General features: G+C 41.4%; 3 protein-coding genes across 4 annotated transcripts; 1 reads left to right on the forward strand and 2 right to left on the reverse strand.

Annotated features, from left to right (window-relative positions):
• Positions 1-1897: 1897 nt before the first annotated feature.
• atp1b4 (ATPase Na+/K+ transporting subunit beta 4) lies at positions 1898-7376 on the reverse strand. The gene is made up of 9 exons (XM_070836915.1): positions 7223-7376; positions 6930-6998; positions 6086-6302; positions 4434-4562; positions 4184-4288; positions 3629-3828; positions 3173-3229; positions 2998-3090; positions 1898-2894 (listed from the first exon to the last, which is right to left on the reverse strand). Exons 2-9 carry the CDS (start codon positions 6993-6995, stop codon positions 2733-2735), a joined length of 1029 nt encoding a protein of 342 aa, XP_070693016.1. The 5' UTR covers positions 6996-6998; positions 7223-7376; the 3' UTR covers positions 1898-2732.
• Positions 7377-9929: 2553 nt separating this feature from the next.
• Positions 9930-20527, forward strand: tmem255a (transmembrane protein 255A). 2 transcript variants are annotated; one of them, XM_070836570.1, is made up of 10 exons: positions 9930-10292; positions 12853-12995; positions 13603-13665; positions 15414-15503; positions 17132-17197; positions 17335-17423; positions 17613-17684; positions 18050-18212; positions 18317-18463; positions 19042-20527. In XM_070836570.1, exons 1-10 carry the CDS (start codon positions 10235-10237, stop codon positions 19183-19185), a joined length of 1035 nt encoding a protein of 344 aa, XP_070692671.1. In that variant the 5' UTR covers positions 9930-10234; the 3' UTR covers positions 19186-20527. The 2 variants fall into 2 exon arrangements, with proteins under 2 accessions (XP_070692671.1, XP_070692672.1); XM_070836571.1 differs by lacking the exon at positions 17613-17684.
• Positions 20528-20562: 35 nt separating this feature from the next.
• zbtb33 (zinc finger and BTB domain containing 33) lies at positions 20563-25665 on the reverse strand. Its single transcript, XM_070836569.1, has 2 exons — positions 25552-25665; positions 20563-24298 (listed from the first exon to the last, which is right to left on the reverse strand). The coding sequence occupies exon 2, from the start codon at positions 24294-24296 to the stop codon at positions 22422-22424; it is 1875 nt and encodes a 624-aa protein (XP_070692670.1). The 5' UTR covers positions 24297-24298; positions 25552-25665; the 3' UTR covers positions 20563-22421.
• Between the last annotated feature and the right edge of the window lie 861 nt (positions 25666-26526).

Here is a 26526-nt window from a genome sequence, read left to right on the forward strand (position 1 = left end):
TAACAGCTTAATGAAACACTACCTGTTGCATATAGTCACATAATTGTAGCGTGATGAAAGGGAATATAATTTATCACTTTACCAGCATTGAGACTATTTTTTTTTGTGTGTGTAATGTTAGGTTTTTATGTTTCCGTCACTCTTAAGATTTAAGACTTATTTTCCTAAAATGTACCCATCTCTTAAAAGATTCACATTTGAGTATTTGGTGAATTAATTATAATGTTGTTCTCTGTGTAATCCTGTGTTATTTCAGAGGTTAAACAAGTGGATGTTTTGGCAAATGGGAATTTAAACCTTAGAAAGGTCACCAGGATTAAATGTGGTTGAATGTAGGTTAATTTCTCCCTCCATGTGATAGTGCAGTAACACCAACAGCATGAGCAGATGAAAACCATGAGTAAGATTTCTAAAGTCAGTCCATGTCATTGATCTGATCCTCAGTTAATACATTCGATCACTCCCCCCTCGACAGTTTCGTGCCTTTCTGTTGTGCACCTTTTGAGTTGCTTGGTTGAAGCTTGTCTCCATCTGATGAAGAATGTGATACGATGAGCTTGTTTAACACAAGTGGGGAACAAATTAAATAAAGTTTCGTTCTTGTTTTGTATCACTGTCATTCTTTTAACAGTTCATTTTACGCTTTCAGTGCGAAGCTGCACAACAGGAGCTCGTGGGTCTCGTGACAAAACTGAATTCAAAGTTTAGCGGTTTTAACCTGAATATCCAAACACTGCTGCGATTGCTCAAACTGCCCAGTCGACTTTGATCAGCGACATGCCTTTATGACCTGTAATGCTGAACAGAGGCGTGACAATCACTCCAGCTGTTACTGGGGTTCTGAGGTCACAGCACTCGATGAAGGTTTAACTTCCTACTCAGACTAGTTTGGAGGTAAACTTTTCCTCCACATTGTTTGGGGTCCCTCAGACTCCACTGTTTCGGGGCCCACAGCAGTGTTAAATTCACATACCACTTAATTCAATACAGTGTACACGTTTCTTCTGAGACAACATTTTAGGCTCGCAAATATTTCTTGCTTGAGCCCCTGCTGTTTGTATAAATAAGGATTGCACTGCAAAATCCACCAGTGGTTTTCCTTGATTTGTTTTTTTAGATTTCTTCTGACCTTTAAAAAAACAACTTGGAGAAAAGTTTTGAAACTCAGCCTGTTGGTCAGTCCACCGCTTTACTCCACTAAAATATCTCAACAATTATTGGAGGGATTGAAATCTGGAGCAAATATTCGTGCTGCCCTGAGGATAAACCCTGGGGTCTTTGACTTTTCCTCTTCCACCATCTTGAGATTCTGCATTTATGGTTTTGAGTGAAATATTACGACAAATGTTGGTCTGATTTCTGTGACATTTGGAACAGACTTTTGCTTTCCTCCTCACAGAGCTGCATTCATGGCTGTAGATTCTTAGTCTTGTTACACCAAATCATTCATATTTCATGTTTTTTTAATATGTTGCACGAGCAAAATATATGTTCCCTTTGTTAGCCCAAAAGGATTTTTTGGCCTCTAATTGACCACTAACACTTGTTTGAAAGCTACAGCGCTGTGTAAAAACTAAAGAGGACATGAAAATCTATTGTATTTAATAATACTTTACAGCTGTGGCCTGTGAGACTCCAAACAGAAGTTATGTGTAATTTTCTGTCGCAGACCTCTGAATCAGTTCAAAATTGTCATCAAAGTAGTGAAACAGAGGCTGTTCCTATTCCTATAGTATTACTAAACTACTGTTTGTAGAGAGTTAAGATGTGTTGAGAGCTTTAAAAAAATGTTGATGCAGACTATTAGTCCCACGGGGAAGAAAACTTACAGTACATACCAGAACATTGTATTTATTATAATAACTAAAATAGGAATAAATACAACATTGATACCAAGTTTAGTAGCACAGTTCAGGCAGGATTAATACTATCACAAAAATAGTTATATTTTTAAAATGGTACAGACCTTTGACAAACTATTTCACAGTACAGTATGTCTCTTTATTGATCAGTCTTGTGTAGTATTTCATTTTTCAAAAGCAAATGTTTTTACAAAAGAAGGCAAGAAGTGGCTTGTGATGCTTTATCATAAATGTATAATACTGCTCTATTCAACAAAAATATAGTAATAGTGTATTTGCAGTCATTTATTATGTCTTTTTTTTTTACTGTGTAAGTACAGTACAAGTCCTGCTTTCAGTGTTTGCATGATAGTTCTTTGAATTCTTACAATATACATGTTTGAAAAATATAATGCAAAACAAATTAGTACACTTTATCACACAAAAATGTTCACACGAAACCATAATCTAACCTGATAAAACAATATTTCTAATTGCCTATTAATGTTTTAAGTCATAATTGGATTTGCATAGCCAGAAATGCTAACTATTGGGCAGAGTGTAATTTAGTTTGATTAATTTTGCTAATCATTACAAATTATCAGGAATTGAATTGTATCTCAACTCTATGCACTTGTCCTGTGCTCAGCACTGTTTGTTGTGGGTGCAGGTGGCGGTGGCACGCTCAAGGTACAAAGATACGACAAAAGAGTAAATATCTACTTCTTGAGGAATTCGTTTCACAGCAGAAGACGTGGATGTTTAAGTGAAAGATGAGGAGAGGGAAATTACATATTTCATGGAAAGTAATGTTTCAACATCATTTTTTTTCTTGTACATTTTCCTGCCTCGTTGTCGCGGGAGCATCCTGCTGGTGGCGCTATCTTTACGTTACGCTCCGATATCCAAGGAGAAGGTCACACTGCCCAGGTAGCGGTCAGTGGGTGAATCATTGATGATGCCCTTTCCATTCAATTTGCATTGTACCTGGATGTGAGTGTCATACTGCACTCCCGCGAAACGCACGGCCACCACTGGTGAAGAATAGTTTACCTGAGACAGAGGAGGTCAACACATGACAGGCGTTACTTCAGACTTCAATAATAACTGACTACATGCCGCAGCCGTTATCCACAGAGGTGAAACTGTCACTCACATGTCTGAGCTTCCCATAGTACGGGTAGTACTTCATGTCGAAAATGCTCTTAGGAAAAAACTGGATTTCTCCCAGAGCTTCTGGAGGTCCTTTCTAAAAGAGAAAAAGGTTGTTGTTTCTTGACTCTTATTGGCTGATATAAATTTACAATAAAGAGTGTTGATGGTTACTTTACCTTAACTCCACATGTCACATTTATTGGTTTGCCCTGGCCAGGTAAGTAACCAAGAATCTATTGAAAAGGAAGAATGGTGAGAAAAAAAGTGTCATTGTGCAAAGAAAAACAGTAAAACGTATTATTCAATCCTGTTTTGGTTCTATATTCTGTCTGTATACATAAATAATAAAACACTTGAATGCAAAAGTTTAATTCTAACTTTTATGAAAAATATATAAGAAGTGGCTTAACTTTCCACAATGTTAGTCTACATCAGTTAACCTAGACAAAAAGAAGTGCACCTCAGTGGCTCCATCCTCTCCCTGAAGTGGCCACAAGATGTCACTCACTGAGAAAACTATGTGCAGTAACACACTGTGTCCCTGCTGTTTTATGTTCCCTCTTCTGATGTACATTTTTCTACTTTTTAAGGCGCACTGTTTTGCAGGCTGTGGTGACAGACACTCATCTTACCCGGTTCATTCGGAGGAGGACGCATGGCCTTCCCTGAGAATAGCCATAGTGGGGGTCCTGCAGCCCCGAACAGTCCCCCAGCCAGGACCTCTTAAACTGACACGCTTTACGCTCTGCGCTCTCCTCCAAGTGGTCCTGCACAAAGTATCTGTCCTGTGCGCAGCGAATATTCTTCCTCTCCTGAGCGGCATCGTTGTACGCTGAAAATGGAGAGCAGGGAGAAAGAGGCAGGAAGGGAGGCGAGGAGGGAGAATGAGAGAGGAGGGCATAAATAAACTCTTGCAACAGCAAAGCCCTGCCAGACTCAGGCCTCTGATTAAGGAAGCTTGACAAAAGCTGGGCGTGAAAAAAAAACCACATTGAATGGCTGCACTCTGCCCACAAAGAGGCTTCCCTTCCCAGCATGCCCCGCAAGAACCAAATGGAAAAAGGGGACAAAGGTAGTGAAGATGAGGATTAACTCATTGCATGCCTGCTTCATTTTAAACTCAACAACCTCATCAGCCCCCCCCCTCCAGCTTCAACACTATCCCCCCACAACCACTTCCGACTCACATCTTAGATATTCATCCATAGACCTCGCGTACTTCTTCCAGGACTTGCGATCAGAGGCGTTAAAGGCGATCTCGTGGCCTTCTAGGTGTGGGGCCATCGTCATACCTGCCAGTGGAGACGCAGAGACAGTCAACTGTGCTGAGACTCAAGTAGAAGCAACAGGCGGAAGGACAGTCGAGCGGAGAGACGAGAGGACAGTGACAGTGGGGGAGGACGCTGTGGAGTGGTGTGAGTTTGAGGTTATATTTACCTGGTGGCATCACTCTATCATTGAAGGTGGGATGGTAGGGACTAATAGACCACATGAGGCAAAACAAACAGCCGCCAAACATGGCTGCCAGAAACATATAAAGTGCAGCGTAGAAGAGAAGGATGAGGCCTAAAAGAGGAGTGAAAATACAAGTTATCAGGGAGAGTATTTCGAATGTAGTATTTGCACTAAAGTGTCTTATATAACAGGCAGCTCTCCATAAATCATTTCTCTTATCTGAGTGGACAAACACAGTGAACCATAAAGAATTCCCAGCATGTGTGGTCTGTCTGGACTCCAGCTACTGTCCTTGATCAGGATGGTCACTAATTTGTTTACTCATACAAAATCACTGTCCTTCACTCATGTCTGCAATAGTTATGGTATAAAATCCACTGCTAATGTGAGAACCCCATAATAAAGAATCCCAGAGAACTATCATTGTTCTGCAATTTTCAATTAATGGTCCATTAGCAACTAATCAAGCCAAACGTGTCCTAAATTAAATGGCTTTTGCTGTGCAGGCAATTTCACAGGGGACTAGCTGCAGCCAGCCTTGCGTCCCCGGAGCCACAAAGGCCTTTCTGTTTGAGCTCAGTGAGAATTCTCCCAGCTGTCCTTTCACTCAGGAACACAGTGAACCTCCGGTTGCCATCGTAGTGAAGGTCTTTTGCAGCCATAGAGGCCCGGCCAGCTCCAAGGAGCCCCAATCACCCCACTCTGGTATTGTGTCCTCTCTTACACACTCGTCTCACAGGACACACAGCACAGACTTCAACTCAGGGCCTTTCTTCATCAGACACATGGGCCCCACTCCTCCACAAGTGTGCACACACTGGTTATGTAGCTGAAATGAGCTCTCAGTTCTGCCTGGGATCCAGCATTTCAGCTTATGCAAGGAACACACACTTTCCTTGTAGATATTCTCTCTACTCTCAGATGGATCATGTTTGCCATTGTGCACAGTGGAGCTGAGGGAGGGGGGCTCAACGGCGTCACATATCAGCTACCCTGGAGGACCAAGAGGCTGCTCCATCATCATTGACTCAACAAATTTGTCCGGTCTGTCGCTTCTGCCAAAAAAGTTCCCCTTGTACCAAATGTGGCAGTGAGCTCTGTGGATTTAAAAAAAAAGAAAGAGTCGAGCATCTCTACGTGTTTTACTGCAACTAAGGGGCCATAAGCATGTTAAGTTCAGCGATGAGGTCGCCAAGGCTTTGGGAAAGAGGCTGTGGAGAGCATGGTAAGATGGAGAGGAATGTGATTCCTGGCCAATGCGAGGCCCGGAACAGTGCGCTCCCGCTGGGGATACGTCCCCAGGCAGTCTGTTTTTGTCGGGACACTCTGAATTGTCCATGCACCTATGTAAACATTGAGCATAAGGACACACACACTCGCAGCACAGTGAGCAGAGTCACTGGACTGCAGAGACATTTCTCACCCCCTACACTGTCGCTGAGTGCGTCTTTTAAAGACATTCAAACACCGTGTCTGTTCTTCAGCTTGTTTAAGATGATTCTACTGTAACACACTCAACATTAGATCTGTGATTATTTGACACATGCATTAAAAAAAATAAAGTACTTGAGCATTAATCCAATCCCCCCCTCACATCCCAACAACATAGAACCTATTGTTCTTCATCAACTCACTCCAGCTCTTCCCGGAGCGACCCATGAATTCGTTGGTCTCTGCATTCCACAGGTACGTCTTCAGGTCGTCTATTTTCTGGTGGAGCGTCCTCTTGGGTAACGGCCTGCGCTTCCATCTCTCAAAGTTCAGGTCTTCCTGCTCTAGAGGCTGGTGCTCGGCCAACTCCTCCTGCTCTTCCTCCAGCTCTTGGCCGTGTTTGAGGATCACTTTGTGAGGCTGGTGGAAAGAGGAAGAAGAGAAAAAGCCCTCACCACACATATTCTCAACTGCTAAGCTGTGCAGTCGACCTATTTTCTTTTCAAATCACTGCCAGAAAAAAATGGCATGCCTTCTGCTCCGAGTATGACCGGCGATATAAACTGCCAGAGAGTGCTCTGCATATTAATGAACATCGCACTGCTGGTCCTGTCCCCTGTTTCTGCAAATTATAAACCCGCTGGTGACCTTTGTGGCACTCGTTGGGAGAGCTGACCTCCTCTGAGTGGACCCTCCTGCTTGGAGCAGCAGCTGCAGACAGCAGAGCTGGAGGGTCACTTCGACAGCCAGATGTTACTCACTGACTCTCAGCATCCGCGGGGCCAGGACACACAGATCCCAGAGCAACCACAGGACACAAGTCACTTCGCTTGTGAGAGTCTGACCTTTACAAGAATCCACTGCTAAATGTTTAAAGTGCTGTTATGAGCGTCGAATCTTGTGCAACCTAGAGCAGCTTGACTGATGGATAGCTGTGCTGTTTATTAAATGTAACCTTTATTTCTGGTGGAAAATGTGCTTTAATTGCTGCATGAGTAAAGTGATCTTAATGCTGTTGTGTGTTTTCTATTTAATTTCAGCACTTACAAGACCTGGTGGATGGTTTTTAAGGAGCTTCTCTTCAGCTCCTCCCTCTGTGGAACTGGGCTCCATGTTCTTCACAGAAAGAGAAAAGGTACTTGTTAAACCAATCACATCTCCCATGCCTCTGAATTAAAGCAAAGCATCTTTACATGTGCAACACCTGCCAAAGTCCAGCAACATTTTCAAAACTTTTCACCACAACTTTAATCTATCTGAAAAAATGAATCCAGCAGCAGACTCAAGAGATAATTTCTGCAATTCTAACAAATAGAACTTCAATGAAAAATCGGACATACCTGAGGTTTTCTTCTCAATAAAAACGTGGATTAATAAGTCGAAAACCCTCTTGACCCCCAGAGAAAAAAACAGTGTTTGTCAAAAAGTGTTTGGGGATTTCATTAGAAAGTTTTAGGCACGCAGAGGGGACCTGGTGTGGAGAACCTCCTTCAACTAGGCGCGCATCATAGTGAATGAACGCTGGACGGAGAAAAACTGGGGGTGGGATACAAAGTGCTTTTTTTTGGTTGCAGAGACGTTTTGGCAGCGGCCTGGACCACAGGGCTGCATTCTGCACACGCACACCATCAACCATTGTCTGCTAAGCTGGGCTAAGACTGAAGCAGAGCCTGAATACAATATTTATAGCTTATCCCAACACAAGACACTGTTGTCAATCACCGCCTGGCTGCATACTGTACATGCACAAAGACGCTCATTCGGCAATCAACGTTACCTTCTAAAATTATTTCCAAACTTTTAGAATTATTCTTATTGGGCACTCTGTCCATTTAACATGTAACAAAAGCATCATAAATTAAACATCTGTCATTGGGTATTGTCCCTGCACATGCATGCATACTAATCCAGTTGCCAGCACCTCCACAGAGTCCCGCAGTAACTGCTTACCAGAAGCTTCCCCCTGGAGAAGTTCAAGTAGTCCTCATCCCTGACCTGATCTGCACTCCGGTCACGTAAACCTCTGTTGCCCCATGTAAAAGTGGGAGAGGGGGACTTTTCACAGTGTGTTTTTTTTCTTCTTCTTTTACATGAAAAGAGAAATTGCGTCATGGAAAATATCTGTTCTCTGAGATTTGCGCGGCAAAAACGTGCACGTGTTCCTCTGAGTGTGTGTGTGTGTGTGTGTGTGTGTGTGTGTTTATGAGTTTATGTGTGTGTGTATCACCACATGAAGACATTTGCAGAAAAGATTTTTAAGCACCTCCATGCAAAGTAGTGAAAACTTTATTTAAAACTGTCCTGTCTGCATTACAGGCTACATATTCTATGCATTGGCCCTTTATGGGACTGCCAACCCCATGTTCATCCCACTCTGTCCAGTGTCCAATTTTGTTTATGTCTAATGGCCACCCAGCTACAGATTAGATGTGATTTTACATTAATTCAGGAATATACAACATGTAAGCATAAATCTGTGACAAACACAAAGAGCTAAGATCACTAGATCAGGAGGCCTTATCATGTCAGGGCATATGGCAATTTAAGTTCATTCCAGTTTTTTGAAAAATGTTCCTGTCATATAAATGGGATTATTTTGGGCAGCCATGACACTGTGTGAAGATGTCGTCCTAAAAATGAAAATGAAAAATGAAGTTGGGTTGTGTAATCAGGAAACTGTGTGCACCACAATAGCAGAAAGAGGACGTTTTGATGTTTTAATTATCAGGCAAGCTGTGTGTGAGTATACACAAAGCTTCCAGGATATTTGTTTAAATGTTTTGTTTATTCAGTTAACTAAATACTTTTGTATTTTTAATGACTTGAATAAAAATAATAGGTCAAATACAACAAATAACAGTTTCTGTAGAGTGAATTTCCCTATATGACAGTCTAAATAGTGTTACATGTACTTTTTAAAAAGGGCCAGGAATAAAGTTCCAGATGGGAAAAACTAAATCTTATTTATTTAGTCAGCTATTTTGTTATTTAATAATATAACATAAGTATGTCTAAATGATTCTTTAGGTAGTGCTGAATGATTATTTTGTCCCTAATTATTCCAGTCTCATATCTGACTTTGAAATTCTCCTTTAAATCCTGCCACTGCAGATTAAATGCACTTTAATGGCTTTTCAAAATTAAAATATAAGATCACAAACAATTTATTTCATACCAGAAGGAATTCTGTACAAAAAAGTAACTTTTAAGAGTTACGAGACGTACATGAAGGCATCATGTGTCATTGCTCATAGACTGTAGAAATAAAACCCTGATTCTACACAGTCTATGCTCCTTGAATGCAACGCCGTGTTTGTGTCAGAAGATGGCGCTCGGTCTCTTCATGGAACCCTCTGACTCCTCGCTGAAACCATAAGTACCAACACACCTGTGTAGCAAACACACACATGGAGGACATTTAACACATTAAATCTACTTTTTAATGACTATGTGATGTAAAACAGACTGTCAGTCTGAACATTTTACCACTATTTAGCTTTTAGTGACAAACCTCCAGGTAGTAACCATGGATACTCGTTACTGATACAGTTACTTCCCTCTCAGTCACGGTTTTTAACTGAGACGTTTTTTTAAAAATCTATTATTATAATTACTCGCATTTGCAATTAACTTAAAGCAGTATTTAAACAGCAAAGTCTTCGTTTTACACCCTAAACCAATTTTTCCAAGTGTTCAGATAAAGTAAAGTTACCTGCCTCAAACGTTAACCGTTAAAGTTACTTCATTAGCTAGCTAGCTAATTAACCTAAAAATGGCGAACGACTCATCTGTCGGTTAATGTATACATGTATCTTGAATTTTATCAACAGATATCGCAGTATTAGGATAATATCGATCGTATTAAATTATCTGCATTTAATTTGTAAGTTAGGGTGCCTTCGTGCCGGTGTAACGTGAGATAACAATCACGTACTTCGGAGGAAACTGATAATAATTGACTGATAATTAGCTGAGTATCGTTACACCGCTTTGAGACACAAGTAACGACCGTAGGAGTACTTGTTGTTTTTGAGTACGTGTGTGACATGCGCACACACAGCCAGCAGCAGCAGCGACCCACCGTCCGACACCGACACACCGTGAGGACGGAGACCGACAGACGTCTCAGCAGCCGTGGGGATGTAAATGAGCCGGACTCGGGCCCGGCGGGTTACGGAGGGCTGTTGTCGGAGAATGCCACAACAGGCGGCCACACCGTCTGCTTCAGCTCTCGATTGCACACGGTCAGCCCTCAAATATACAGCGAATAACAGTGAGTCGTGATTATTGTTTTTCTTAATTTTGCACAGAGGATCGCCCGGGCGGACTGCGTTAGACATCCTCCGGCCAGCATGCCTCCTGCCCAGAGCCTCCAATCCAGCGGACTGACCCTCTCTGAGACAAGCATGGGTGGGTGGGTGTGTGTGTGTGTGTGCAAGGTCAACGGCGTGTCTGCAGCAGGTTTTATCAATTAAATAACATCCTCGTTTAATCAGAATGCATTGATTTGTATGAGCGCAGCATTGCTTATACACAACAATATTAATATCCTGATATTCATGTTTGTATTTTTTGTATTCAAAAGGCAACCACGGTGCTTTTTTTTGCCTGCAAAATGAGACAAAAACACTCGTTGCATCACCAGACCGTGTGTGTTTTTTCTGGTCCAGGCCGCAGCGCGTCACTGCAGGTGCGGTATGTTGAGTAACCAGAGCAAGCCTGGGTGTCTGGCTCTGATGGGTAACATGCCCGACAGTGATTTTAGCAGGATGCTCGGCTGCTGCCATGAAAATTAAAGCTATAACACGGGAATTAGTGTAAGGAGAAAATCAGTGTGTGTTTTGTTAGTGCAGCCTAAAACAGGTAATTCTCAGCATGTAGTAGTAGCTATATTGTTGATTGTTGTGCTCATGCTACGCTGTTCTGCTGCTGGTTAACAAACAGTAGGAGCATCCTTATGAGTTTGCTCTAGACTTCCTGTTTCCTTAAAGGCAAGGTTTGAGAAAGAAAAGTAATCACTTATTAGAGCACTATTAAAATGTCCATATGTGACTCTATTACATGGGGGGGTTACTTTGAGTATTGTTAAACTTCTTCTGGTCCCCTGGTCTCAGACCTCTTTTAAATCTTCTTTTAAAGAAATGCATAGAATAAACACATCTAACCTAGAGCCAGAGGACACTGATTAAATCAAATATCAACAATGGTTTTATATTGACTATCAGGAATATACATAAAGTAGTGAAATTGTTTGTATTTCATATGAAATTTGATCTAAGATAGGATTGGATGACATGGTCTGTTAGACATTACAGCAGAGGGGATGTATATTACGGAAAAACAATTACACTGATGCTAAACAGCCACGTGTGTTGTGTCAGTCAACTGCAAATTAGCATTCAAGGCCAGGACCAGCTGTGCAAGATTGTACATATCTTTCTAGATCAATAATCTCAGAGGTTGTGTCCCTCGTTTTGCAGGCACCATAAAAATTTGACTGAATCCATATACGTCACCCTGCTTGGCATATCGGTGGGCACTGATGTATTTCATATTGATCTCCAGTTTGGAGCATCAGCAGTCAGTAGCAGTAACGTCTGTCAACTCTGGGTTTCCAGAAATTGATAAAACAGAATTTAGAGGTGACCTGGATGATCTGTTATTCTCTGATGAGCTCTCTGAACACTGGAGAAAAACCGAACAGGAAGATGCAAACACAACCAGAGGCAGACGGACCCTCCTCAATCATGATTTGGTTCATTAGTCTGACAACTGCTGAAACAAATGCATTCAAGCAAATAGTTAAGATCTAAGATTACGGGTCACTCCCTCCCATTTCTGTCCTCAGTTTATTATGATGGACCTCAGCAAAAGACGAGGTTCAGACAACTTTGTTTTAAGTCTGACCGGTTTAAAAGATGTAAGTTTCCTGAGGCTATACAACTCCTGAAATGAACTTTTAGTTTCTATTTTATGGTTCAAGTTACATTGAATGAAAATGCGGATTTATAAATGTAACCCCTATTTGGACCTTTTGAAAAAGCATCTTTATGTCTTTATTAGACACTGTACAGAGAGCTGAGAAGAGATGAAGGCAGAGAGTAATAGAATAACAGGGATGACCTCGGACAGCAAGATTTGTGTTGCGATTATACGATCAACATCTCAAACCCACGGACCACTAGGATTAATTGAATTAATAGAATTAAACTATTCGTCACAGATCAACTGTAAAAAGTCTCTTTAATGTAAACATTACATAACCAGTTTGTTACTGGTAAATGTAATTCTTTTATGTGCTCTTTTATGAGCCATTTTCACTGTAAATGGCTCAAATCAAACAGACATTTTGAGTATGACAGGAGGTTTTCTCACTTAACCAAGCCACCTGTGATTTAAAAAAAAAAGTAAGAAAGTATGAATATGTGAAGCTGAAAGTGGGTATTTTGTTTTATTTTGTTTACTGTTGGTGTTTCAATCATGAGCAACGTAAAAATAAGCTAACTGGTAATGTAGTTTCTCAAACACAAACAAACTGAGCCTCATCATGGAAGTTACTTTCCCTTTATACAATGAATTGGCTTTGTTGAGTACTAAATTAAAGATTGTATTTCAAGTAAGCCAAAGCCATAATTCATCATGTCTACAGTTTTACTGATAGAGGATGACTCTAAAAGTGTTTCACAGATGCCTTTTTAAAGTTGATTTCTTAGCATATTTCCTCTACAGATGCACATAAAGCACAAATAGGATCAGAGTGTCAAAGCACTTTGGTGCCTTGCTCGTAGACACTTCAGCAGAGTTGGCCGCTGATTGTTGATGTGACAGAGCCAGAGAAACTCCAGTCCAGTCACGACTGTCTTTAACTACTTCCCATTACATCAGCACTCACAGTGGAGTCAAGCTGAGCCCCATCCTTGACATCACTTTACTGATTAGCAGTAATGTTCACTTATTTGCTGCCTTATAGGTTCCTTTAAGAGGAGGAAGAGGAAATCCATAATCGTGACGGTGATGCTGCTCATCGTATCTGTGCTCATCCTCATCTTTGGCCTGGCAGCGACGACCAGGACGCAGAACATCACCGTGGGCGGCTACTACCCAGGAGTCATCGTGAGCGCACATTTACACCAGCAGGCACAAACACAGCAGACCTGTTCGCTGTCAGAGAGTTCATTATCAGTGAGGTGTGAGTGTTTCCAGCGAGCTCTTCCCACTCCTGGATGAACCTAATTATTGGAAGTCTCCAAGGGGTGAATTTTCCCCACATTCATTATTTAGCATCACTGTCATTAGAGGCTGAGTGAGGCAAAGTATCTTAGCCCATAATTGTGTTTTCTTCACAGGACTCAGCTTTTAGCTTTCTGCCCACCAGGAAAGCAGTTGCTGTGTGTCAGTTATATTTCTATAAATGTTTCTCCTAACTTCAACCTCACATACAAGATTCATAGATTCATAACGTAAATTAGTAAAATGTAACGGAATTACTATTTATAAATAGTATAAATAAATTAGTCTTGAATTACAACATGTGATTGAGAGAAGCTTTTATCTCACTAATCCTCACATTATGTACTGTGCTTATCTAATAGTTAATAGCACTGTAAACATGCCTCTCCAGAGCATGAGAGAAACACTGATTTATCCCCCTGCACTATGAAATCAAAGCTTTGTAGTCTAATTAGATAGATGCCCTAACAGCTATTTTCTCTCTTCTCAGCTGGGCTTTGGTTCTTTTCTGGGAATTATCGGCGCTCATTTGATTGAGAACAAGAGGCAGATGGTAAGAGGATCTATGTTACCTCTGTGCATTGAGATCACTTTCAGCTCTTGGTGGCTCCATAGTCGCAGAACACTGTCGGCAAACTGTGTCCCTCAGTCCCAATTACCCTTACGTCAGTCTACTGCTTGATTATGTTGTTAATGTGACAATAGACACAGCAGACCTGACCCAGGCTGTGAGTCCCACTTGGTCTGAGGAGATTTGCGTATCAGAGCAAAGTATCCTGAGCTTTGAGGGAGATGCAGCCAGAAATAGAAATAGGGTGTAAGTGGAGGAGGACAGAGGTCCACACAGGAATGTGGGGAAGGAGACTGCAGATGAGCGGAGCAGGTGGGGAGTGCAGGGCAGTGACTGTCAGGACTGATATGAAGAATGAGTTTGTACCGTGACAACTTTTCCCATAATGCAGCAGAGTCAGAGGGGGCAGCCAGCGTGTGAGTTACAACATGCTGACTTTGGTTTGTGTGCCATAAAATGTTATGGCAAAGTAAGAAAGATAGAAAACATAGAACATGTGTTGATGTTATTTATGGTTTGGTGAATTAAGGACATGTTTGTGTTGTTACATTGTCAGGAGAGCTGAAATTTTCCACGGAAAATTAATTGGCATCTATTTTGATAATCGATAAATAGTTACTTCATGAAGCAGGATTCACTGCTTCCAGCCTCTTAAATGTAAATATTTACAAGCTTTATTTGGATTTTGGACTTTTGGTTGTACAAAACAATCTCTAATGAATCTTATCTTCTAATAGATCCCAAGCAAAAATGGATTCATTTGGATTATAATCAGCAGATTAATTAATATCAAAGTAATTGCTTGTTGTAATCCTAATTTTCAGTAAAATAAATTAAGTTAAGATAAATTTGATATATTTCATACTTGTAAATAGGTTAAAAAAAAGTGGATTTTAATTGATGGGGAATGATACTGTGGTTCAGCCTCAATAACAAAGAGAGTAAGTTTGGAATTATTGGTCATAATAAAGGCTCATGATTTAAGTGCACACTGATGTAGAAACAGACACACGTAGATGCTGTTTTTAGCATTCTGCCCAATGTAGTAAAGGGTTTGTTACTCCTGAAAGTCACACAAAACCTGGATTTTCTTATATGACATATGCCAGTGGTGGTCATAAATTATCGTCTATCGTCTTGAGCATTTTGACGTTTAAAACCCCTGAAAATTTGGTTCCAAATCTTAAGTATTCATCCATGACATGCTGGTTGTATTCTTGTTAGCAACGTAGAAATCTGGGCACAGGAATAAATCCTTGTTACCTCTAGCTGTTGAATCGGCTGCGTCACTCGCCCAGCCTCCCTCCTGCGAGCAGGGGTGGCTGCAGACAGGGTGGGGTGATGTGTAATTGAATACATGCTGGCTTTCATTGAGGAGTGAAAGGAGGAGAGTTAGGCGAATGTGGCGGGTGGTGAGGGAGGTGGGGTGTTTCACTGCCTATAAAGTAAAGAGCTGGGCGCCTTGCCAGAACCGAACACTACTGGAGCGAGGTGACAACCACAGCGTTCTGTCACTGTTGTCCTTTAGCCAGTCAACAGCCCCCTCCACCCTCATCCAGCTCAGAGGTATTCATACTTGGAGGGAAGCACACATGCACGATAACACGCATTAGTGTTCAATATGTAACCCAATACAGGTGTGGTGAGAGGAAGCAATAAAAATCAAAGAGTTTGAAGTCATGTGTAAAAACATAGCGACGAAGCTGATGCTGCTGTGCCTCATTCCACAGTTAGTGGCATCCATCGTCTTCATCAGTTTTGGAGTGGTGGCTGCCTTCTGCTGTGCTATTGTCGATGGAGTTTTTGCTGCAAGGCACATTGTAAGTAACACTGAAGCTTCTACTTATTTAACCAAACTAATAAATTATGAATATGCATAATAAGTACAACTCATGAGAAGCTTATTAATCAATGCCACCCCCATTAACGCTGCATCAGACATATATCAAAGCATATGCCCTTGTGCAAGGGCACTGCCCACACGTGGCAGGCTGTAGCAGCTGCTGCTCCCCTCTCAGTGAGATGAATCTATGTTTTGTGGTAGAGGGAGATTGTTACCAATTACATAAAGCACATAAAACATTAAATAACCACTAATGCACAATTTCAACAGTTGTGCTATGATAGGTTATGGCTTGGAGAAAAGGGAGATCAGCACCATTGGCAGGTTTCTATTTGCCAGTGGTGACAGTGAAATGGAAAAAAAACATTTTGAAGAGAAATCTTCTCTTCAAAATGTTTTTTGTTCACTAAACTACAAAGCGGCACACTGTTGAATGAAAGAGAATTAGGAAAAGAAATATGAGGAAGTGTCAGATGGACAGTTATACAGCGTCATCTTTCTCACTATTTGTTGCATTTATCTACATTTTTGTTCACTCGTAAATATTTCAGAATTTTTCACCTCGATTTAGTCGATCTAAGGACCTTTTATGGTCTAAGGACCAAAACAATGTATCTCTAATATAAAGCTTATTGCAAATAAAAGGACAGTGTGTGGAAGTTCTCTCTTGTAGAGGACATTTCCTCCCATGCACCTGTATATATGAAACTGAAGATATGCATGAGCCTTTACAGAAAAGATTTTTTCTCAAACTAAGTCACGTTTAGGACGCGATCCTTTATTGCTTTACCTCAACCTCACATTAACCTCCAATCATGATTTTTATAGTTGATAGTTAAACGTCCCATATTGTGCTCATTTTCAGGTTCATACTTGTATTTGGAGGTCAGAAGTTTACATGGTTTGAATGCTCAAAAAAACTCAATATTTTCCTCATAGCAGACATGGCTACAGCTGAAAACAGTTTGCTGCTTTGTTCTAGCCTGCGGCATCTTTGTGTTCCCTGGTAGCTGATTCAGGAGGTTTTCAGTGGGCGAAAACAGTCCGTTTGCTGAAGACCTTAAGAATGTCACATGTTAAAGAGATCCCATAACAACATCATAATCTAAACAGAGCGTTTTCACACATTTACTGAAAAATGGAGCAGGAAAAAAAAGAGAGAGGATGGTCTTCTCTCATTGTTTCAAGGTCTGCTGACACATCAAACACACTTTTTTATGTTGAAAATACAGAAAAAATATGGGACCTTTAAATGTCATTATGTGCAATGTTGATTATTTGTATCTAAAGCGCTTGCATCCAGTCAAATGCGTCCTATTCACAGGTAAAGTGTCTGACCCTTCATAGGTGTTTGATCGCAGCCCCCTGTGATTAACAGGCAACATTTTCAAGTTTTTATTTCAAAAAGAAAGTAATTTTCTCCCAAACACTAATGAATATTCTTGATCTCAATATTGACCAAAACAATATAAGTTTATTGTATCATAATAGAGTTCAGGTTGCTGCTATTTGCACTGGCACAGTCCAGCTTAGTGTTTGTTTGTTAGTACACAAGTGATGAATTGTGCAATGAAATATATAAAAATGTTGTTTATTGTCCTGCAGGACCTGAGGCCTTTGTACGCTGGCCGCTGTGAGTATCACTCCGGTGAGACTGCGTCCGAGCGCGATGTAAGAGACACAGATTTCACTTCCTGTTTACAGAATAATCCTCATTGCATGTGTTTGACCTGAACTGTCAGCACAAGCATTAGTTATTGTTTAGCCAGAAGAAGTGAAGAGACTGTAAAGTAATGTTTGACCTTCAGGTGCCCTGTCAGACATCGTCGCGCACATCCTGTAACCTGCGCGTAAAGAGCAACACCTGTTACTGCTGTGACCTCTACAACTGTGGGAAGTGAGTACGCTTAGCGGCCGAACGCCTCACAATCCTCTGAATAACTGGCCACTCGCTTTGCTGTGCTGTTTTGATTGCTTGGATTTTTGACGTGTACCATTGTGCCATTTTTGTGGGAGAATTTTTTTGCAGTGCAACGTTGATTGTATTAGAAGAAGAATGTTTATTTTCTTTTAACTTTTGTTTCAGAGAACATCCTCTTATGGGACTTCAGAATAAAGATGTTTTGAAAAAGTTTAGGAAATCATCCATGATTTGGAAGTAGGTCCCTTTTATTTCTAGAACCATATTGGCCATTAATTATCAACTCATTTTTATGACGTAACCCATCATAGAAATATGTCTTTTAGGGTGCCATTTCCTGTGCATGTCCTTTTTGTGTCCCATGTCCTCTGTGTCTCTAGCAGCTCTCCTTAATGGTTTCTCCTCTCAGATTTTAATGAAAACCATCAGAACTTTTACAGACACACACTCATTTATTTCTGTAAATCAACTCCTGCTGTACGTCTCTCATTGTGTCCTGAATACAAATGCACAGAGCCTGTTGGAGAGCATCGTACTTTATTAGTGACTTTTGTGGCTTGACTATAGGCTGTTTCCCCTCTCTGTCCCACCCACTGGGCTAGCCGAGTTGAGGTGATTGGAGGCTACCATGAATACACCGACGTGAAGAGCTGCCAGGACGTGGTGCACCTCTACCACCTGTTGTGGTCCGCTACCATCCTCAACATCGTGGCCCTCTTTCTGGGCATCATTACTGCCGCAGTGCTGGGAGGCTTCAAAGACATGGTACGTCTCAGACCACACGATGATCTTTAAGCATTTATTTTTTTGGTCATACTCTGGTGTTTGAATTGCTAGAAGCTGATCAATATTCTTCGTGTCCTTGTCAGACTCCCTCTGCAGCTTCAGAGAGTACATCTGAACCAGAGGCCATCACAGCCCCAGTCCCCTCAGAGCCTCCTCCACCCACCACATCCCTCAACTCCTGTTACAACACTGCCCCCTGCCTGCCTCCTTACACTGCCTACGACCTGCAGGTACAAAGCCACGTCTCACCTGCAGTGCTGCATGGTTCATTGATTATTGGCAGTCGTACGTTTCCTTAAAGTTTGCGGGCACCAAATTTTAAGCTTAATTCAATTCATTGTACACGTTTCCTCCTGGACAACTTTTCAGGCTCACAAATATTTCATTTGCCAATAGCAGAAGTTAATAGTCAGTTCTTAAATAAATTATACTCATCAGAAAAGTCTGTTCTGTATAACAAACACAGAGTTTCAGAGCTTGTATTAGCCAAAACTAACAGATATTAAGACTTTCACACACTCTGCTGTTTCTATAAACTGTATGAGGAGCACATAAACCCATCCAGGACCCAAATTCTAAATATCTTAACATCTTTAGTTTTACCCATAATTTAACTTATTTTTAAATGTTGCTGTCTGAGCTCTTGGTTTTAAATATATTTATGTGCTTTGTGTTTTTTGTCATTTTATGTTTCCCTTTGGGGACAAATAAAGTGCTGAACTGAACATAATTAAGTAGCAGTGATGAGTGATTCTGAAACCAAACTTGTTAACATGTCAATCTAATAAATGTTTTGCCTTCCCTGTAGGGCTCCTACATGTTCCCCGACTCCTCTGGCCTGTCAGATGACTCCCAGTCTGGAGCCAGCCACCTGTGGCCCACTATGATCCCCCCACGCTACTCTCCTCCTCACAACCACCCTGACGAGAAGCCCCCGCCGTACAGCCCGTAACGTGGCGTCGAGCGCAGGAGGCACCTGAGATGTCATCGGGTGCCGTCAGATGCTGATCGAGCAGTTTGAATGCACGGTTCCTCTGGGCTCTTCCTCACTGTCGTCGACAGCTGTGCTGAAGGAAAGGTGGTGAGGAGGAGGAGGAGGAGGAGGATGGCCACAGAGCACACTAACTTTGAGTTCAGCCCAACACATGGGAGCGACTGTATTGTCTCCCTGGGCATCACTCTCACTCCTGTTTGCACCGTGTGTGTGTGTGCATATACACATCAACAGAGACACAACCGGTCCAAAGCCAGGACTGTTTACACATCTATCTGCCTTAATGCAAACGGACTTTCAGTGTCGCGACACTCTGTCACCTGGACTTACTCTGTACAAAGGTCAAAAACTCTCCCCCCCCAGCTCATGCTTTATGTTCACCTCTCTTTATTACATATTGTAAATGATTCCCGCCTCGAGTGGTACGGGCAATAATGTCCTCACTGTTCGCACTTCGAGGGTCTGGACCGATTAGCACAGCTTGTGTGAGATTAATGCAGAATCCCAAATCTGGATCAGCTAGAAAACTAAAAACTATAGCATTGTAGGCACACGCAGTCGTTTCTTTAGCGGTTAATAGTGTCACCGTGCATTATTAAAAGGCAAAGTTAACAGTATTGGAGGTATTACATGCTCATAATGTATGTACAGTAGTATGATATACAGATGCTCCCGTAGCAGTTAAGCCTAAAGTATACAAACAGATCATAATGGCTATTTATCCGCTCTTTGGTTCATGTTCAGGAATATCTTGATCAATGTGTGGTGAAATTTGCAGAGCAGTGTTGAAATAATGAACAAATGAGCTATTCTGCAGTAGTTGTTACGTCAGGGTGGTTGACAATAACACTCCAAACCCTATTTATTCTATTTTCACTAAAAGCAGGTAAGCATATGTGGGCTCTCTCTTTGTGAGTAGTATTATCACATCTATGAGTTATGAAATGTGTTGGCTTTGTCAGGAGTAATTATTAGCAGGGCCGAGTGTGAGCAGTTGGTGCTGGATTCACTGACATGAGGTGGGAGGTCATGAGAAGTCGAAGAACAAGAGCTGCTGTTCACTGAGGAAGAGCGTGTAAACTTGGTCCAAGTCCATGACTCCGGTCTCTGTCAGCTTCATTCACTGCTTTTTATAATTTAAACAACACATTCTCAGGGGGGCTGACTGACGCTTCCTTTTAGTCTTGCCATTAAAAAAATGCTTTGTTGTATTTCAAATAGTGTGCGCTTCTTTTCAGCCAAGCGAGCCGCGTGCTGCTCCGGATGGTGTTAGTCCGTTCGCCACTTTGGTCCAGACAAAAAAACCTCTATCAAGTGGATTGTCATGTCGACTTTCATGGTTCCCAGAGGATGAATTCGTCTGACTTGAGTGATCCCCAGACTACATCACAATGGCACAACACAGTAAATAGAATAGCAAATGTTTACATGTTGGTAGTGCAAGACAATTGAGTTAAAATAGTAAAAGAATAATTTATTTTCCGTTATTGAACTCTCGTTGCTAATTGACAGAAAAGGGACATTTTGTACAACAGAACCAAGTATTTAATAACTTTCATTTAGTCTACCGCTATAAACCTAATAAATACATCTGAAACAGTAAAAAAATCAACACAAATGTACACTGTACATCACATACCAATGTTATTCTGTTAATTAAAATACAAAACCTGCATGATTTTATTGAAGGACATGAAGTAGAATAGATTCCCATGTTAGTACTACTTTGTTTTACTCATTCTGACCCATCACTACATTTTGACACAATGGAAAACAGAGTGAAAAAGTACAAAACAAAACTTTCTGCCTGATCCAACGTTAAGTGCTCTATGTATGGACTGAAATAATCCTCAGTTTATGTCAGTCCCATCATCACATTTGTATGCAAAATCTCTAGCCTAGGCGAGGCAGATTTTGACATTAAAAAAAGAACATGGCAATACTATGAAATAAAAATGTACAGGTGTATCAAAATAAAACAGAGGGTGTTTAATGAACAAAAAATATATATACGGTATAAATGTTTTTCCAGCCACTAAAAAATTAAATAACCATGTACATCTTCCCTGCCACAAAACCCAGATGTGGGATCACCATTAATCACATGATGAAAAAATATATTTCAGGTCATAGTTAACATTCTTTTGTACAGAATTGGGCTTAAAATGGTATCAAATGGAAACCAGGAATAATCAGTCCATAGACTCGTCTCTGTTAAAAATTAAATTTCCATCTGATCCTCAAAAACAGGCTGAATTTCATGACTGATGGATTTAAAATTCAAGCAACCTTGTTTTATTTCATTAAGGGACACATCCTGTCACATCCTACACAATTCTCTTGATGGAATAAAAGTATAAATAACCTGGCCGAAGACAAAAAAGGTCACCTGATTACACACAAAATAAATTCTTAAACATTCTTAAATAGGTAACCCCATTTCCATTTAATAAAATGGAGCTCAGCGGAGTGTTTGTCATCATTTTATTTAGGCAACATGGCCTCAAAGTAAAAAGCGTTGGCTGAAACAACAGCAAACGCCATTCAGACATGTCACTTCACTGCTGTGTGCTTCAGATCCTTTAGCTGAAATCTTCTGGCTCTTACAGAACATGAAGACTAAAAGGAAATCCGACATGAACAGTAGTCCGCACCATGACAGCTATAACTTGTCATACAGTGAAAATTTAAACGTACATGACTATTTGCCTTTTTATTACAGCGACTGAGTTTTGCCTAAACCACCCCTTATTTTTCTAGGGCACTTCTTGATTCTTGCATGGACATTTCATCACTCAATCTATTTTCTTTAGGATTTCACTGTGTGTGAACCACTTCTGTGTTTGTTTGCTAATGTGATTATTATTTATTTCAATGATACAAAAGATCAAGGCTATTACACAAGCAGAGTAATATGAGTAAAAGCTACGGTCACATTACGTCCATCTCACTTCCACTTTGATTGAAAATAAAAAGCATTCATTTCCTGTTTCGGTGCAATCTCCAGCTGGCTCTGACATTATTCTAGCATGCATCATCACACCACTAATTTCATTAAACAGAACGACTAATGTGACCGTACCTTACACTGACACTATTAAAAATTACAGAAGAATATTGTTGACATGGAACCAAAGAGGAAATAAGGGCGGGGGGCACCTAAAAGGCACAGATAATGGAGCGTCCAGCATTGCTCAGTAGGTCTCTGGTATAACAAAGTCAAACTCTGTGGCTCCCTGAGGAGGACTGTTCACGGATGGCGTCGGTCGGGCAGCCGGCAAATTGGCATCAGGCTCAACAAAGATGTCGTCCCAGTTCAACATCCTGCTCTGGGTGGAAGAGTGGACGTCCTCATCGACGCTGGTTATGTGATGTACGCTGCCGTCCTCAGACATGACAGGGACCCCCTGCCCGTCAGTAGTCCACGAGTACGGCTTCATCTGCACCGTTTTGCATGGCAGCAGTCGGTACAAGTTGTTGTCAGCGTCATCTTTCTCTTTCCTCCCACTGGGGTCCTGGTTGTGGACCTGCTTGCAGTGGGTGGACAGCACCTGATAGTTCATGAACATTTCATTGCACAACAAACACTGGTACCTCCTCTCTCCTGTGTGGTGGATTTCATGTTTAGTTCTATACTCGGCCAGAGCAAAGACCTTGTTACAGTAGCGACACGGGTACTTCTTTTCCCACGAATGGGTGTTGAAGTGACGGCGGAGACTCGTTAGGCAGACGTAGGGACGCTTGCAGACGATGCACACATAGAAAGTCTTTCCATCCATGATCAGCTCGTAGTGATCTTCAAGCTCCGTTTTGGTCCTCTTCTTGTTTGGGCTGGTTTTCGGTGATGTGGGTGCTTTATCTAAGGGTTTCAAAGGCGTTGCCATTAATGCCCTCTTCCCTTTATTGGCTTTGGAGCCTCCCTCGTCTGGATCTTCCTTCACTGGGACAATGTCGTAAGTATTTTCGCCAATATTGGCATACACTTTACAGCCTGATGAAATTGAATCAATCTCTGTGGTCGTATTGAGTGTCACTGTCTTTTTTGCTGCCACAGCTGATTTAGGAATGTTAGTTTGATTTGCAGGGCTGTCTGTCACATCCATGAGCCTTATTTTCAAATCCCCTTGCTGAGATGAAGTGGAGACTTGCTTCTTGTGGACTCCCATTATATCACTGCTTTCAGAGGACAGAGAGGCACTCGAGGGCTCAGGGGTGAAAGTGCTTGACCTGGCTGGTGTTGTGGGAGCGCTTCCTGAGGAAACTCTGGCAGGGGAAGACGAATTATTGGAGCTGCTGTCTGGACTGCGCAGAGGGCTACTGTTGGGCAAACTGGGGTTTGGACAGCTGATGGTGAGAGGCTTTGGAGTGTTTGTTTTCACCGGGGCTCTGGCTTTCTCTTTATTTTTTGCATCTGCATGATTTGATTCTTCACTTTTCTTTGATCCTGCTTTTTCGGAACCAGCTAAATCCAAATCAATGACCTCACTAGAGCTGTCTTTCTGACTGGATGCTCTGGTTTGAACATCTGTTTGAGAGACAAACATGACGTCATTGTCCGAGTCCCCATCATTACCTGCAGGTCGGCTTGTCTGATTGAATTCCTCTGCAGATATTGAGAAAGACTCTGTGATGATGGGCATCATCTCTGTGGATGTGTCACTTTTGTTTTCCGTCTCCTTTGACAGACCAGGCAGACCCTTAACTTGTGATAATGGTGACCCCAAGTTTGCAATGAACTTGACTCCCAGTATCTGTCCAGCATTTATGAGCTCCTCAAGCATGTCAGAGCGAACACGGACAATCTTGGAGCTGTAAATGTAATTGAGAATCTCCTCAAAGATTTCTGCTCTGATGAAATTTAACTCAATCACTTGTCCAGCTACAGTGAAGAGCTGGTGGAAATATGTACTCGAGGCGGACAGGATTGTTTTGTGAGCTCTGAATTTCTTGTCCTGTATGATAATGGTGACATCACAAAATAATCCATGATTTCGCTGCTCATTCATTGACTTCAGCACAGCCGCTGAATACTGTGTGTCGGTCGCAGATATCAGCTTTAGACTTGGCATGGCTGTAGAGAGAGAAAAAAAAAAAAAAATCAGAATCACACTACTGAATGCCTAAAGTCAGTTTATTACACTATGGTGCAAAAACAGGAGAAATTGTTGTTAAAAGCTAAAATTCTGATTTATCCTGCTTTTCCAGTTCTAACGATCAATTATCACACACACGTCAGCATGCAATGGGTGAAGAATGCATAAACTTTGTTAAAGGAAGTTTATGCCTCCAAAACCTGTTTTCTTTGGGTTGTGCAATACTGCAGGTTACATATATCCAGTTTCCAGTGTATCAGCTGGCTAAAACTTTGGCAGTCTAATAAGTCCTGCATCCACGAGGTTTACAATGTCTGTTTCTCCTGGAAAATGGTCATTTAGGTTGTAGTTTGAGGTCTTGTTGCTTTGTGCGTTATACTGAGACCAATAGAAGATATATTTAGGCCAATATTGATGAATGAGAATAAAAAATATCAGTGTTCACTGGTGGACAAACTATGCAAGGATGACACAGTTATCTCAAACACGTATTTGACATTTTTCTGTTAAAATTAGTTGCTAAACTACAGCCTCCAAAATGACCATAGAGTTGAATCAAAAGAGCTTTAACAAAAAATGATCATTCAAACCTTCATGATGGCCTGATTTATAGCAGGGCTGTTGTTGGTTGCATTAACTTAAGCTGCTTGTGCCTAATATTAATAAGCTGGCTGTTGTTGAGGTGTAATTGCTAATGTATAATTTATATACACATTATTTCATCCTCTCGAAAAGTCTGACCCAGGTTTAGTCTACGATGCAAACAGACACAGTGAGAGTATGAATGTGTACATCAGTGTTTGTACTCACGCTAACAAATGTTGGACATAGTTGTGTTAGGCAAACAAAAACAGTAAAGATACCTTAGCTGACATTAGCTATCGTCAAACGTAGTTTGTCAAAGTTGAAACTTAGCTGAAATTTCAGTCTCGCATGACATTATAAGACTCAAGAACAGCGTATATTGGACTTTAACGGGGTCAATGCCTAATTTTATATGTGTATTATCACTGTTGTCGCTGTATTTAAGTTAATACTGACAGGCTGTTGTTAGCTAGCTAACAAAGGTAACGCTAGCTTCCTCTTTAATGAAAAGGGGACAGCGCGGCCTCCCATATAGCATCTTGTTAGCATGCTAGCTCCAGACAAACCACACACACACACAATGGGCACACGCTACTGTGAAATCCTGCCACTTTAAATGGCTGTGCATAAAACGAGCTCAGTTTACCTGCAACCCTTGTGATTTCTGCCAAGACTAAGCAGGACCACCGACGGTAGTAGTAAACTTAGCTGGCTACAGACAATGGCTAACAACAGACAGCTTCCCCAGCCGATAGCGCTAACCTGCCCACAGCTCATTGATTGAACAGCCACAAGGAGTCGCCGTCGTGTAGGAGCAATGAAACAACAAATTTAAAACGATATAACATTACAAAACATTTTAGAAATAACCGGTTCACTCCACGCTGGACTGTAAACATTAATAAAATAGAGTGTTGACGTTTTCTCGGATAAAAATTATTTAGTTTTTCCTGGTTGCGTTTAGCGCCTAGACTGTAGGTTTAGCGTTACCATAACTACCGGTTCATTGGTTTCGCCTTCAAAATAAAAGCACAGAGTATTACACTATCTCAAAAACATCAGACAAATTAAAATACCTGAGGATTTCTGTTCAGGTTTAGAGTCTCCATTCAATCCAGGGCCTCCTGAGGTCCCTTTGGAGCGGTTGAAATCTGCATGCAGCTGGTCGGACATGGCCTTCCTCTCCTCGGCATTGTATTTACTATACTTCTCCGCGTGTTTGCAGTTGTAATGCCGCCTCATGTTGAATTCCTTAAATAATACTTTATACCTGCAGATGAGGCACGTAGCTGTCGTGTTCAGCTCCGTGAAAAACAACTCCTTTGCTATTTTCTCCTCCACATGCTTGCTCACGGGCTCTGCTTTCTTTAGTTTAACAACAGACGCAGACATCTTGCTTCACTTGGGTGTTGCTACAAAAAACATACAAGCTACTTCACAGCGAGGACCACTGCTGCAGCACAGAGTCCCAAACTAATTAAAAGTCCACAGCCACATGGTTTCTTTGTTCCGGTGTTGGGTTGTGAGCGCGGAACTGAAATCGGAAGTTGAGTTTTTACCATTACAACTATGTTATATTGTTTGATAAAGGCATTATAATATTGATAATTGTGCACGTTGA

This window comes from Pempheris klunzingeri, chromosome 9 (genome assembly GCF_042242105.1).
Source record: "Pempheris klunzingeri isolate RE-2024b chromosome 9, fPemKlu1.hap1, whole genome shotgun sequence".
Lineage (NCBI taxonomy): Eukaryota > Metazoa > Chordata > Actinopteri > Acropomatiformes > Pempheridae > Pempheris > Pempheris klunzingeri.

Coding starts and splice junctions, on each gene's coding strand:
- tmem255a (XM_070836570.1), top strand. CDS start 10,235: ATGCCTCCTGCCCAGAGCCTCCAATCCAGCGGACTGACCCTCTCTGAG. Junction 12,996..13,602: donor GCTACTACCCAGGAGTCATC/GTGAGCGCACAT, acceptor CTCTCTTCTCAG/CTGGGCTTTGGTTCTTTTCT. Junction 17,198..17,334: donor AGACTGCGTCCGAGCGCGAT/GTAAGAGACACA, acceptor TTTGACCTTCAG/GTGCCCTGTCAGACATCGTC.
- zbtb33 (XM_070836569.1), bottom strand. CDS start 24,296: ATGCCAAGTCTAAAGCTGATATCTGCGACCGACACACAGTATTCAGCG.
- atp1b4 (XM_070836915.1), bottom strand. CDS start 6,995: ATGGAGCCCAGTTCCACAGAGGGAGGAGCTGAAGAGAAGCTCCTTAAA. Junction 4,563..6,085: donor TCGCTCCGGGAAGAGCTGGA/GTGAGTTGATGA, acceptor CTCCTCTTTTAG/GCCTCATCCTTCTCTTCTAC. Junction 3,091..3,172: donor ATGTGACATGTGGAGTTAAG/GTAAAGTAACCA, acceptor TTTCTCTTTTAG/AAAGGACCTCCAGAAGCTCT.